Below are 13,655 nucleotides of genomic sequence, written 5' to 3' on the forward strand. Positions count from 1 at the left end.
ATATTTTAGAGTACCATAAAGGAGGAATAAAGTTCATCAGGAGGATAAATGGGGGTGGGGCAGTTGCCTAGCAGAGGGGACAACACAATCTGAATATTCTCAGCACAGCTCTGAGTCGTTGAGACAGGGTTCCTATCACTGTTTAACAGCCTGAGTCAATGTTAAATGATATCATGGCCTTCCTCTAGCAAACGGACACATGTCTGACATACAGTGCGTACTCCACACCTCACGTTACATGCCCACAGCCCCGGGCTCACCCCTTTGCTTCTTTTTTGGCCCCTCGCAGTGGACCCGGTAGCCCCAGGAGCTCGCACAGGCCCAGTCTATGTCAGGTGTGGTGAATATCTGCTGACCAGAATTGGGTCCATGCCTTGCACCTAGAATCTGGGCCTTCTAGCTTCCCCATAAGGGTTCTTTGCATAGCATCGAATGACATGGATGAGTGAGGATGCTGTGTGTGGTTCTTAATGCTTTGTAATCAGCCTGGACTCTTTGGCCAACCCCATTTTCTTTCTTTTATGAATAGGGAGTAAGTTGTGTCACTCTCCGTGGAATGAAGATCAAGCCGGGTTCCATCGGGAAAGGCATCCCCTCCTTCGACGTCCAGGTCTGGTCCTAAAGGCATTTGCTGGGTGCAGTTAGGGCTGAGCTGGGATTGAACAATTGTGGGACACCAGGTGACAGAACCAGCTGTGCCCACTCCACCCCACCCCCACCCCAGTTGTTGTCCTTCTTCCTCTCCTCCTGTTTTCCCGCCGATTTCCTGGGGAGGCTTCAGTTGAGAACTGCAGTATCCTGGGCATGAATGCTGCTCAGCCTGGCAGCCGGAAGCCTCATACACAACAGATGGGACCAGAGCACCTGGAGGGAGCCCTGGCAGCTCTCTCCATCAGCTGGTGCTTCTAGTTTTCCCTGATCTGTGTTTTCTAGCTTGAAGACACGTTTGCCACGTCTGCATATCCGTGAGACCAGGAGACCCATAACTTGGGTTTCACCATTTCCTGACTTCAAAGTCTTCTGACAGCTGTAATCTATTTTTTGACAGGGCTCCTCCCCCCATTTATTCTCACCAGTGTCACACAAATAGTCAGGTACTGTGTGGGTGGGGCCGGCGTGTTGGGGTGGCCCTGCAGGTTGGGATCCACAGGCCTGTTGCTCCAGATCATTGACGACAAGGGCAACAGCCTGCCGTTCAACACTGAAGGCAACATTGGCATCAGGATGAAGCCCACCAAGCCCATTGGCCTCTTCATGGGCTATGAAGTAAGTGGTGATCCTCACCTGCCCACTTCCAGGCCCCCCAAATCCCTTCAGGGAGCAGTGTGGGTACTAAGGGGGTGGATACAACTCTGTACTACGAGCCTTCTTCACACCTCTCTTCAGTCACTCCAACTCAATGAAGCCTCTTCTAATTAATCTCTAAGCTCCTAGTGTGTTCTCACATCCTTTCCTGTCCAAAACCATCTGACACTTAAGTGCTGACAGGGTAGAAAGAAGCACCCCAGACTTGGGTTCCAATGATCTCTCTCTCTTTTTTTTTCAGATTTTATTTATTTATTTGACAGAGAGAGACACAGTGAGAGAGGGAACACAAGCAGGGGGAGTGGGAGAAGGAGAAGCAGGCCTCCTGCAGAGCAGGGGGCCGGATGTGGAACTTGATCCCAGGATCCTGGGATCATGACCTGAGCCAAAGGCAGATGCCTAACGACTGGGCCACCCAGGCGCCTGTCCAATGATCTCTTGAGGTTGAGTATGCAGGAAGCTTTGACTGAGTTCAAATCCTACAGTCCCACTTACCAACAGGCTGTGCACAAATCTGTTAACCTTGCTGAGCCTCCAGAGAGGACAGTGGTGCCCCCACTTCACAGAGGAAGAAACTGCAAATTGGAAGCTTTGTATGTTTTCCCCACGTCAAATAAATGGCAGGTCTAGGATTCAAACCCACATCTTTTTGGTTCCCAAACCCTACGTAAGAAATCCAGGGATTACATAAAACTGTGACAGGTTCTAAAGAAACCTGAAACTCTTGACCAGGCAAATTCTCAGCTTCCAAGATTGGTCAGGGGAGAGTGGACAGACCTTGAAGTTGATCTCAGACCCGTCTCCTTTCTCCACAGGAACAACCATTGGTGTCCCTGTTGGCCTCACTCTATGGCCTTGGGGGTGGGTGGTGCTGCTCCTTTTGTGACGTTATTGACCAAAAGCAAATAATGCAGGCCCTAGCCTTAATTCACAGTAGCACGATTTTAGGCTTGGATAAAAGAGGAAATAAACAGAGTAACAGATATATAGATCAGTGGTTCTCAACCCTGCCTGTATGTTAGAATCAGTTGAGGAGATTTAAAAAAATAATTCTTGGATCCAACCATAGAGATTCTGGCTAAATTAAACTGGGATGGTCCAGAGCAACATCAGTTTTGTTTTAAATTGGAAGTAACATATTTTATTTTACAAAGATGTCCTCCTCTATGCCCACACCTGTGTAGATATATACCCCATTTCACATGCTCTCTTGACTATATGTTGTCACTCCTCCACTGAGATTTGTTTGCTTTTTTCCTTTCTTTTCTTTACTGAGGTAGAATATATAAAATTCACCCTTTTCACCATTTTTAAGCATACAATTCAGCAGCACTGAGTAAATCACAACATTGTACAATTACCACCATGCATGTGCAGAAATTTTTTCCATCCCAAATGGAGACTCTGTTCCCATTAAACAATAACTCCCCCCTCCTCCTCATATCCCCAGCATTTGGTAACCTTTAATATACTTTTTGGCTTTAAGAATTTGCCTATTTTAGGTACCTCTATTAAGTGGAATTGTACAACATTTGGCCTTTTGTGTCTGGCTTATCTCACCTAGCACATGTTTTCAAGGTTCATCCATGTTGTAGCATGTGACCAAATGTCATTTTTTTTTCAGGCTGAATGGTATTGTATGGGTATACCATACTTTGTATATCCATCAATTTCTTAATAGACATTTAGATTATTTCCATCTTTTGGCTACTGTGAATAATGCTGCAATGAACATTGGTGTGCAAGTATCTGTTTGAGTTCCTGCTTTCACTTCTTTTGGATATATACCTGAAAGTGGAATTGCTGCATCTTATGGTAATTCTATATTTAACTTTTTTTTTAAAGATTTTATTTATTTATTTGACAGAGAGAGAGAGACAGCGAGACAGTGAAAGAGGGAACATAGGCAGGGGGGAGTGGGAGAGGGAGAAGCAGGCTCCATGCTGAGCAGGGAGCCCGATGTGGGGCTTGATGCCAGGACCCTGGGATCATGACCCGGGCCGAAGGCAGACGCCCAATGACTGAGCCACCCTGGCGCCCCTATATTTAACTTTTTGAGGAACTGCCAAAATGTTTTCCACAGTGGCTGCACCATTTTATATTTCTGTCAGCAATGTACAAGTGTTCCCGTTTCTCCATATCCTTGCTAATCCTTGTTATTTTCAGGTTTGTTTGTTTGTTTTGTGTGTATAATAGTCATTCTACCGCATGTGATGTGGTGTCTCATTGTGGTTTTGATTTTCATCTCCCTAATGACTAGTGATGTTGAGCATCTTTTCATGTGCTTATTGGCCATTTGTGTACCTTCTCTGGAGAATTGTCTATTTAAGTCCTTTGCCTATTTTTAAAATTGGGTTGTTTGTTTTGTTGTTGATTTGTAAGAGCTCTTTATATACTCTGAATATGAACCCCTCATAAGATATATGCTTTGCAAATATTTTCTCCCATTCAGTGCATTGTCTTTTCACTCTTTTGATAGTGTCCTTTCAAGTAAAATTTTAAAAATTTGATGAGGAACATTTTATCTATTTTTTTCTTTTGTTTCCCGTGCTTTTGGTGTCATAGTCAATAAATAATTGTCAAATCCAAAATCAGGAAGACTTCCCCCTATGTTTTCTTCTAAGAGTTTCAGAATTTTAGCTCTTGTGTTTAGGTTTTTGATCCATTTTGAGTTAATTTGTGTATATGGTGTATAAGGTAACTGCATTCATTTGCATCTGAACATCCTAGTTTCTCAGTGCCATTTGTTGAAAAGATTGACTTTTCCCACTGAATGGTCTTGGCATTTTTGCCTAAAATCCATTGACCATATATGTGAGGATTTCTTTCTGGGTTCTCTATTTTATTACAATCATCTATGTGTCTTTTTTTTTTTAATGCCAGTTTTGTATGGGTGTACCATATTTTGTATATCCATCAATTTCTTAATAGACATTTAGATTATTTCCAGTATAGTTTTGCAGTAAGTTTAAAAATCAGTAGTGTAAGCTCTTTTCCCTGGAAAGAAGAACTTTCTTCTCCCTTTAAAAGATTGTCTTGGCTATTTGAGATCCGTCAAGATTTCATATGAATTTTAGGATGAATATTTCTATACCACTGAGATTTTGATAGGGAGTGCATTGAACCTGAAGATGGCTTTGGGTAGTACTGTCATCTTAATATTAAGTCTCCAGGGTGCCTGGGTGGCTCAGTCGGTTAAACGACTGCCTTCAGCTCAGGTCATGATCCTGGAGTCCCGGGATCGAGTCCCACATCAGGCTCCCTGCTCAGCAGGGAGTCTGCTTCTCCCTCTGACCTTCCCCCTCTCATGTGCACTCTCTCTCTCTCATTCTCGCTCTCTCAAATAAATAAATAAATAAATAAAATCTTAAAAAAAATATTAAGTCTCCAATTAATACAGTATGTCTTTCCATTTATTGATACCTTCTTTCATTTCTTTCAGCAACAATTTTTATTTTTCAGTGTACGTCTTTCACTTTCTTGACTAAATTTATTCTTAGTATTATATTCATTTTGTTGCTATTCTAAATAGAATCATTTTTTAATATCTTTTGTCCATATATAGTTTTTTCTGTTTTTTAGTTCTTTGTTCATTTTTTCTCTTAGTTTTTGATCACTTAACACGTTTGACTTATTATTTCTTCCAAGTTTTTATTTAAATTCCACTCAGTCAACATACAGTGCAATATTAGTTTCAGGTATAGAATTTAGTGATTCATCACTTACATACTTCAGCCAGTGCTTATCGTAAGGGGTGCACTCCTTAATCCCCATCACCTATTTCACCCATCCCCCTGCCCCTCCCCTCTGGTTACCATCACTTTGTTCTCTACAGTTAAGAGTCAGTTTCTTAGCCTTCCCCTCTTTTTTCCCCAATGTTCATTTGTTTTGTTTCTTAAATTCCACATATGAGTGAACTCTAGAAATCAGATTCTCCCACTTCCCTGGGGGTTGAGGTTGCTGGGGTTTCATTGTTTTGTTTTTTGATTTTGGACTGTTGAAGGCTATAGTAGTCCTTTGTTGTGGTACTTTTGCAAATTCTTTAAAGACTATTGTTTGTCATGTGTGATTACTGAGGTTTCTGATCCTTTAGCTCGTGTTCAGTTAATGTTTTGACAGAGATTTCCTTGAGGGGCAGGAGCTCAAATGAACAAAGAAAAACATCACCAACCAAAAAAGAAGAGAGAACAACCACTGTGCAGATTGGCTCTGTGCTGGGATACTCCTTCACCACTTAGCTGGACTTGCTCTGAGCCTAGGGATCAGCCTGAGATGAAAGCTTAAGGTTTTCTCAGGACTTTGCTGAGCATGCATCTTGCCCAGGCATGTTCACGGCTGTCTTAATTCCCCCATGCATATAGCTGTCTTGAACATCCTAATTTCAAAAACAAAAAACAAAAAAAACCCCAAAACTCACTCCAGCATCTCCCCCAGACCTTGATGGTCTATTGTATATCTCCACCCATAATCTCTTACGTCAGGCAACTTCACTTTTGTAGTTTGCCTGGTAGCTTCTATGAGCCGGGCCTGCTGCTTTTTTCTGAGTTACATAAAGTGAGTTCCTTGCACCTGTCCTTCAGGCAGCCCCCCAGATAGGTTAGAACAGATGCACACAATAATCATTATTTTACTTTAAAACATCTGTTTTTGGGGGCACCTGAGTGGCTCAGTCGTTAAGCATCTGCCTTCGGTTCAGGTCATGATCCCAGGGTCCTGGGATCGAGCACCGCATCGGGCTCCCTGCTCCACGGGAAGCCTGCTTCTCCCTCTCCCACTCCCCTTGCTTGTGTTCCCTCTCTCGCTGTGTCTCTCTCTGTCAAATAAATAAATAAAATCTTTTAAAAAAATAAAACATATGTTTTTTAAAAAGTTAATCAGTATCACAAATGGAAAACAGTATGATTTGCCAAAAACAGAAGGCAATTATAACTATAACTATAATGCAAACAAAACAATTTTTCTTGAATTCTAGCTAAACCCTGTTCCCACTAAAAGCTCCAGTCCTGAAACTTACTCTTGGTAGTTCCAGAGCTTTTAAAAACATGTCAGAGAGTCTCCTTAATACAATCAGAACAATTGGAAGGGAACGTAAAATGGGATGTCATTCAATTTTTTTTTTTTTTAATTTTTTTTTCCTGGACCTTTTTCAAATCATTTCATGTTTCATGAGAGGGATGATCTCAACACATTGAGTGTTTGAGTGCAAACACTTGGTGGTTGAGTACAAAGGCTGTGGAGCAAGAATTAAATTCAAATACCAACCCTACCACTGACCAGCTGGGTGACTTTGAGTGAGTTATTGTGCTTCTCTGAGCATTCATTTCTTCTGTTATGGCCTATAAAAATCTAGCCTCACATAAAACCTGCACATGAATGTTGAGAGCAGCTTTATTCACAATAGCCCCAAACTGGAAACAACCCAGATGCCCTTCAATGGGTTGACACCCAAACTGGGGTTCATCCATAACATGAAGTACCATTTAGCAGTAAAGAGAACAAAGTATTGATGAACATAAGAAGCTGGACGAATTTCCAGAAAATTATACTGAGTGAAAAAAATAAAAACAGAGCTAGTCCCAAAAGGTTACATACTCTAGGATTCCATTTATGTAACACTCTTAAAGTGACAAAATTATAAAACTAGGGAATAGATCAGTCCCTGCCGAGGGCTTAGGGATTTGGAGGGAGGGAAAAGATGAGGGAGATGGGTGTAGATATAAAAGAGCAACACAGGAGATCCTCAGGATGACGGGAGTCTTCTGTAACTTGACTCTGGTGGTGGATGCACATTTGATAAAATACACGTAGACACACACAAAAAAGTAAAAGTAAACTGCTGGGAGATCTAAGTGAGATTGGTGGACTGTAGCAATGTCAGTATCCTGGTTGTGATATTGAACTGTAGTTTTGCAAGATGCTACCATTGGAGAAAACTGAGTAAGTGGCACACAGGATCTCTCTGTGTTATTTCTTATAACTGCATGCAAATATGTAATTATCTTTTTAAAAAAGATTTATTTATTTATTTGAGAGAGAGAGAGAGAACATGTATGCATGCATGTGTGCATTAGTTAGGGAAGGGGCGGAGGGAGACAGAGAATCTCAAGCAGGCTCCATGCTGAGTGCAGAGCCCTACACAGGGCTCGATCTCACAACCCTGAGATTATGACCTGAGCAGAAATCAAGAGTTATCCGCCCAACTGAATGAGCCACCCAGGTACCCTGCAAATATACAATGATCTTAAAATAAACAGTTTAATTAGAAAAATAAAAGCCTTGTAGGTTTTCTGGGAGGATCAGATGAGGTAGTATTTTGGGAAGGAAATTCATTTAACAAAAGTGTATTGAACCTCTCATTTATCCAGGCACTATGTGAATGCTAAGCTGAGAACAATAAATAAAATACACAGGGTCCATGTTCTAGTGGAAATTTTATTATACTAGAGCGCCACACAAAAGTGAGTTGTTACTTTAAAAAATTATCCTTAAAATTGGCTCAATATTGTTCACTAATTGACAAGTAGTGTTCATTGAGTACTTGGATATAATGAAAATAGACTCAGAGAGATTACAAAACTTGCCCAGGTGCCAAGTAGAGCCAGGAGCGGGATCCAGACCCAGATCTGAGCACCAGGTTGTGGCTCATCATCTCTAAACTCGTTGCCTTCAACAAAGGGGTATTGTTGTCTTTGCAGGACAACCCAGTAAAGACAGCCAAAGTGGAGTGTGGGGACTTTTACAACTCTGGAGATAGAGCAACTATGGATGAAGAGGGCTACATCTGGTTCCTGGGGAGGAACGATGACATCATCAATGCCTCTGGGTAGGTATGGCTGACCTGAGCCGGGAGGCATCACCCTCACATGCCTCATGGGATCTAGCTTGTTCTGACATTCATCCAAGCTTGGTGATGGTTAGCTCAGGCTAACTCTGAACAGAGCTCTGTCTATGGGCCCCCTTTCTGGGGATACCTGTGCACCTCCCCCAAGCCCTGCATCCAGAAAAGTCTATCAAAGTGTAGTTCAAGAAGGTCTGCAAGGCGAACCATAATGAGACATTATGCAATTTAAGGGATTTGGAAGGAAGACGTTACATAGGCCCTTATTGTTGAGGAAGCTTCCTCTATGTTTGGCTCCTCTAATGGGACACAACAATCACTGAAAATTTTAATAATAGATAACAACAACATAAACCTTTATGGGGCACTTACTATGGGGATGCACACTCTGCAGTGCTTTATATAACCCAGCTCTCAGTGCTAGAAGGTAGATGCAGTTATGCCCATTTTACAGATGAAGGAACTGGGTTACTGACTAGTGAATAAAGTTCCCTAAAGTTTCAGAGTGCTGGGTACAACCCAGATTTACCAAAGCTGTCTGGCTCCAAGTCAGTTGTCCCTAAATCTTCACGTGATTTGGAAAGAAAAAAAAAATGACACATTATACCAGAGTAACAAGTTCTCTTGGCTATTTCAGGGAAGTTGAGTGTGTTTACCTTTTAAATTTCTAAAACATGCTAATATGATGGGGAAGAGTATGCAGAATTTGCATGAATGTTTAAGATAAAGGCTGAGGCTTCTAGTAGGTTTCATGCCAAGGGAAGCTGCTTGAGCCCAGCCCCAGAGCTCGGGGAGAACTAAATATTCACCCTCCTCCCTGAGCAGAGGCAGTGAGGTGAGAAACTCTGGGGAGCATGTGAGTGTTGTATTTCTCAGCACGGAGTGCCCATTCTTCATGTTTGGGGCCCATGAGAGAGCCAGGGCACAGGTATCTGGCTTCCTGTGACAGTTATCCTATGTGACAAGGGACGAGGTGACCCTCCAAAACATGAGACTTGAGGGCTTGGGTCACCCGGCCCTGGCAGCCACTCAGAAGCCAAGAAGGAGCCCGCAGGTACCGCGTCGGGCCCGCAGAGGTGGAGAATGCCCTGGCCGAACACCCGGCTGTGGCTGAATCAGCTCTGGTGAGCAGCCTGGACCCAATTCGAAGGGAGGTGAGGAGGACACAGAGGTCATCGTGTCTGTGTGTGGGCACCAAGGCAGGTGCCGGGAAACCTTCCTCCTGGTCCTGTCTCTCCAACCTTGGACCTCGGGTGGAGGGGGGCCCCGGGGTGTGCATGTGCATTTACACTGTGTGGCCACCAGAGAGCAGTGTGGCCTCAACCATGTGGGACAGAAAATGATGCTTGTGAATGTGGCTTGCAGCTGGGGCTACTGCTGCCCGTCTCCTAATTTCTGAGCCCTTCCTACCTGCCGGCTCATTTCCCCCTCACAGCAACCTCATTAATTAAGGACTCTGAGACCCTTTTTTACAGGGAAAGAAACAAGCATAAGGAGATTAAATAAGTTGCCTGATCACAAAGCTGTCAAGTGGTGGAGCCAGAATGGGAATGTGAGCAGTCTGGCTCCAGAGCAAGCATTCATTGATTCACTGTGTGCTGAGCACCTACTCTGGACAAGGCCCTGTGCCCTGTAGACGCGACATGAATAATAGGAACGTAGTTAATCACCACCATTGATTTAATGCCCACAGAACTCTACCTATAATAATAGGGAAAATGGTGATGATAATGATAGGAATAAAAATCAGTTTAAACGAGCTTCATGGTTTATATGAATGATCTCGATGAATCTTGAGAGCCATGCCCTGAGGAATGAAGCCGTGCTGTCCCCACATCAGAGAAGGACATGGAGGCTGAGAGAGGTGAAGTAATTTTCCAAGGCAGAGAGTAGAAATTGGAAGTATGGACACTGGTCCTGTTCTTTTCCAGAGGCTCAACTGTCAACTTGTTTTTCCATTTACTTAATACACATTTACTTTTTAGACTATACACTTGGTTGCCACTCCCCCTGAGCCTCCACTCTGGTTCTGCGCTGCAGGTGGTGAAGGCATTTATTGTCCTGACTCCGGAATTCCTCTCCCATGACCGGGACCAGCTCACCAAGGAGCTACAGCAGCATGTGAAGTCAGTGCCAGCCCCGTGTAAGTACCCCAGGAAGGTGAGTGAGGGCAGAGGGATGGGGCCTGGTCCCGTCCAGTGGGCCCTGGGCTCTGCTGCCCCAAATCTCCTGGGGTGGCTGGGGTGGAGCTTACGTAGCCCATGGAATGAGCATTTTTCTCTACTGAAGAAGCATTCAACTTAGGGGTTTAGGGGAGATCCATCTTAATCATGGAAACCTCTATCCTGTGTCAGAAAACAAAAAGGCTGACAAAAAACCTACAGAAAAAAATCAGCCAAGAGCCTAGAAATATCCAAGAAGGATATTTGAAATCTTTCACAATTTGAAAAAGACATTCGGGGCACCTGGGTGGCTCAGTCGTTAAGCGTCTGCCTTCGGCTCGGGTCACGATCTCAGGGTCCTGGGATCGAGCCCCTCATCGGGCTCCCTGCTCGGCGGGAAGCCTGCTTCTCCCTCTCCCACTCCCCCTGCTTGTGTTCCCTCTCTCGTTGTGTCTCTCTCTGTCAAATAAATAAAAAGAAAATCTTGAAAAAAAGAAAAAAAAAAGACATTCAAGTCAACAACTGCCACACTTTTAAAAACCATTATTTGTAGTAAGAAATATATTCTAAATTGAAGCCCAATACATATATAGATACATAACAAACAAAAGGTAACAAAATAATATTTATTGTAGCATAAAATACATTCTGAGAGATTTTTTTTCTACCTCGTTTTCAGTGCCATGTGAGAACTATGAAAATGTCCAACAATAGAGAAATGATTAAATTATTCGTGGTAATTAATGCTGTCCTATAATTTAAAAAGATGATGCAGATCTCTTATTTGTAACATAAAAAACATCACAAAAATATATTATTAAGAGACAAAAGCAGGCTGTGAATAAATATACATGTTATCTGACTTGTTGAAAAACCACGTTTGCAAGGATACATGGGTCAAAAATTTAACGTGTCTTTCTTTTGTAATAATACATTGCTGTGCTTTCTGAGTGTTTACCCAAAGCTAGATAGCTAATATTTATTGAACATGTGTGCCGGGCGCTGGACTCAAAGCTCTACATGTGTTATTTCATTTAATCCCCCCAAACCTGAGATGGTATAACCATCCATTTGACAGAATGGAAACGGGAGAGGCTCAGAGACTCACAGTAAATTGCCTGAGGTTGGAGTGAAGAAAAGGGCAGAGCTGAACTCAAACCCAGTGTATCTGAAAACGGAGTTCGTCCTTCACATGTAAGGCTCTGCCGCCTCCTAGAGAGTAGACTGGAGGATGCAGGCCAGTTAGGATGGGCTGATGTTCCTGTGAGGAACTAGTAGCCCCTGTCTTAGTGGCTCCTACTAGGGAAGTATCTTTCTTGCTCCGGCCACATGTCCGCATGGTCTTCCTGGGACCAGGATAAAGGAGCACCCACCATAGGTAACTGCCGGGTGCTAGAAGAGATGGACAGAGTGGATGCCAGACCCAGTGGTCTCAAGTGTTCTGTTCGAGGTGGCACGCCTCACTCCCACTCACATCTCACTGGTCAGAGCACATCACAGGGCTGCATCCAACTTCCCGGGTCAGGGGACACCCTGACATGCCTTGGTGGAGCCTACTGGGGCCACCACATGGTGCCAGCCCGTCTGGGGGACTGTGCAGGGGCAGAGGAGGAGCCTGGGGCATTGGTAAGAAATGACAGCAGGACTAAGTTGGGATGGGTTTGCTTTATCCTTGACCAGGTGGAATTTGTCTCAGAGCTGCCCGAAACCGTCACTGGCGAGATTAAAAGAAGTGACCTTCGGAAAAAGGAGTTTGGTCAGATGTAATCAGCAAAACCCTCAGAAACCACTGTGTCTTCTTTGCCAAATCCCTGGCTGCCTCAGTTTCCTCACTATGGGGAGGGTGAGGAGGGGAGTGTTGGACATTGATTTTAAGAGCATCAGGAGTGCTCACATTGCAGCATTTTTGTTCTTTTAAATTACTATCCATTACTCTCCTGCTTCCAAGTCCCCGAGTGAGCGCCCAGGATGTAGCTGGGGTAATAAAGGGACATGAGCATCCAAGGGGACTTGTGTTGTGCTTTGATTCTGTGAATGAACCAGAGCTAAATGCGGTCCCTCCATGATTCTCCCCAAGCCCCACTGGAGAGGACTCTGGGGCCAGATTCTCCCCCCTGGTTCCAGGGGCCCTGGGTGACTCCTTTTGTCTGTTCAACAACCACAACACAGAGGTCTGGGGAGGGACCCTTCCTTGGCCCCAGGTGTCCACCTCTGCCTGGCTTGCCCATGCCCTGCTGGAGGGTGAGGTCAGGGCCAGAGCTAGTGAGGTGGCTGGGGAAGGGGGAAGGCACCGAGGGCAGCCCAGCCTGGTGGTTCCACCTGCCTGCCAGACCATTCCTCACCGCTCCATCCAGCATGCCATGGACCCGCTGCCTCTGTATGGTGCTGCTTCCAGGTCCCAGCCTGCACCAGCTTAGGTGTGGGAGGGATCTGCCCTGTGGGGACCCAGGAAACCTGCAAGACTCCTCCAGCCCTTTCCGGGGTGCCCAATCCCCCATTCCTTCCATGGAGCCCAGGAGCTCCGTTCCCCAGCCCTCCGTAGGGCCCCCCAATCACTCACCCTTCCCCAGGGCCCAGGAATCCCTCAGCCTCCCCAGGGGCCCGGAGCTCTCCCCACACTTTATGAGGTCCTCCTGCCATCTGTAGCCCGAGAGATGATGTGTGCAAAGGGCAGGGCTTAGCACAGGCCTGAAACAGGAGGGACCTCTGGTTGTCACCAGTGTTGCTTTGAACAGCTGTGAGACGTGAGGCACCGGATCTGGGAAGGCACTTGCCCCATGGAGATGATGATGCTAATGTCCACAGGTGCTCAGCACGGGGCTTCCTCTTGTCCTCAGCACAGTTATGGACACAGGCTTGGACGCCCCAGCTCACTGAAGGAAAGCAGCCCAGGGTCACAGAGCTGGTAAGCAGCACAGCTGGATCTCACACTCTAGGCTCCCGGCCCTGTTTCCAGGGGCCACGAAGGGCTTCGTAGACAGGAGGCTGACACTGGCTTTGGGGACACTTCCTCACCTCCACGAGTGATCTCACCTGTTCGAGGCCCCCAAACTCTGTTCACTGCTTCTTCTTCCCTGCTCCCTGTTCCAGTTATAATCAGGGTGACCCCGGCCATCCTTCCTGGAATTCCCTAGTCCCCCTTATAGGCTGGGCCTATATATATATAGTCTGACTCCACCCCTTCTGTAGCTGGTCTCTCCTTCTATAACCAGGACCACCCGACTCTGGGGCTCTGGAGGCGGCAGCAGCTTCTAAACAGAATTTAATACAAATGTTTTGCTATCCTTGTTTTGTTTTTGTTTGCGTGTCTTTTATGGCTTCTTTATATTTTATGGCTAATTATATAAATA

General features: G+C 44.9%; 1 protein-coding gene across 9 annotated transcripts in view; it reads left to right on the forward strand.

The window, feature by feature from the left end:
- LOC135364541 (acyl-coenzyme A synthetase ACSM3, mitochondrial-like) overlaps positions 1-13,282 on the forward strand; it is a 29,071-nt gene extending 15,789 nt beyond the window's left edge. Inside the window, exons 2-6 of one of the 9 annotated variants that reach the window (XM_064592627.1) lie at positions 530-610; positions 1,049-1,266; positions 8,001-8,128; positions 10,129-10,303; positions 13,148-13,282. In XM_064592627.1, the coding sequence (XP_064448697.1) occupies positions 530-610; positions 1,049-1,266; positions 8,001-8,128; positions 10,129-10,303; positions 13,148-13,282 (737 nt within the window). Of the gene's footprint in view, positions 1-529; positions 611-1,048; positions 1,267-8,000; positions 8,129-9,109; positions 9,298-10,128; positions 10,811-11,985; positions 12,533-13,110 lie in introns of those variants that run through there. The other 8 variants (XM_064592629.1, XM_064592630.1, XM_064592632.1 and 5 more) reach the window with 8 other exon arrangements.
- Positions 13,283-13,655: the final 373 nt, after the last annotated feature.

The sequence above is a fragment of the Mirounga angustirostris genome, unplaced genomic scaffold (genome assembly GCF_029215605.1).
Source record: "Mirounga angustirostris isolate CCGP_5_RB_7025 unplaced genomic scaffold, mMirAng1.0.hap1 SCAF_5, whole genome shotgun sequence".
Classification (NCBI taxonomy): domain Eukaryota; kingdom Metazoa; phylum Chordata; class Mammalia; order Carnivora; family Phocidae; genus Mirounga; species Mirounga angustirostris.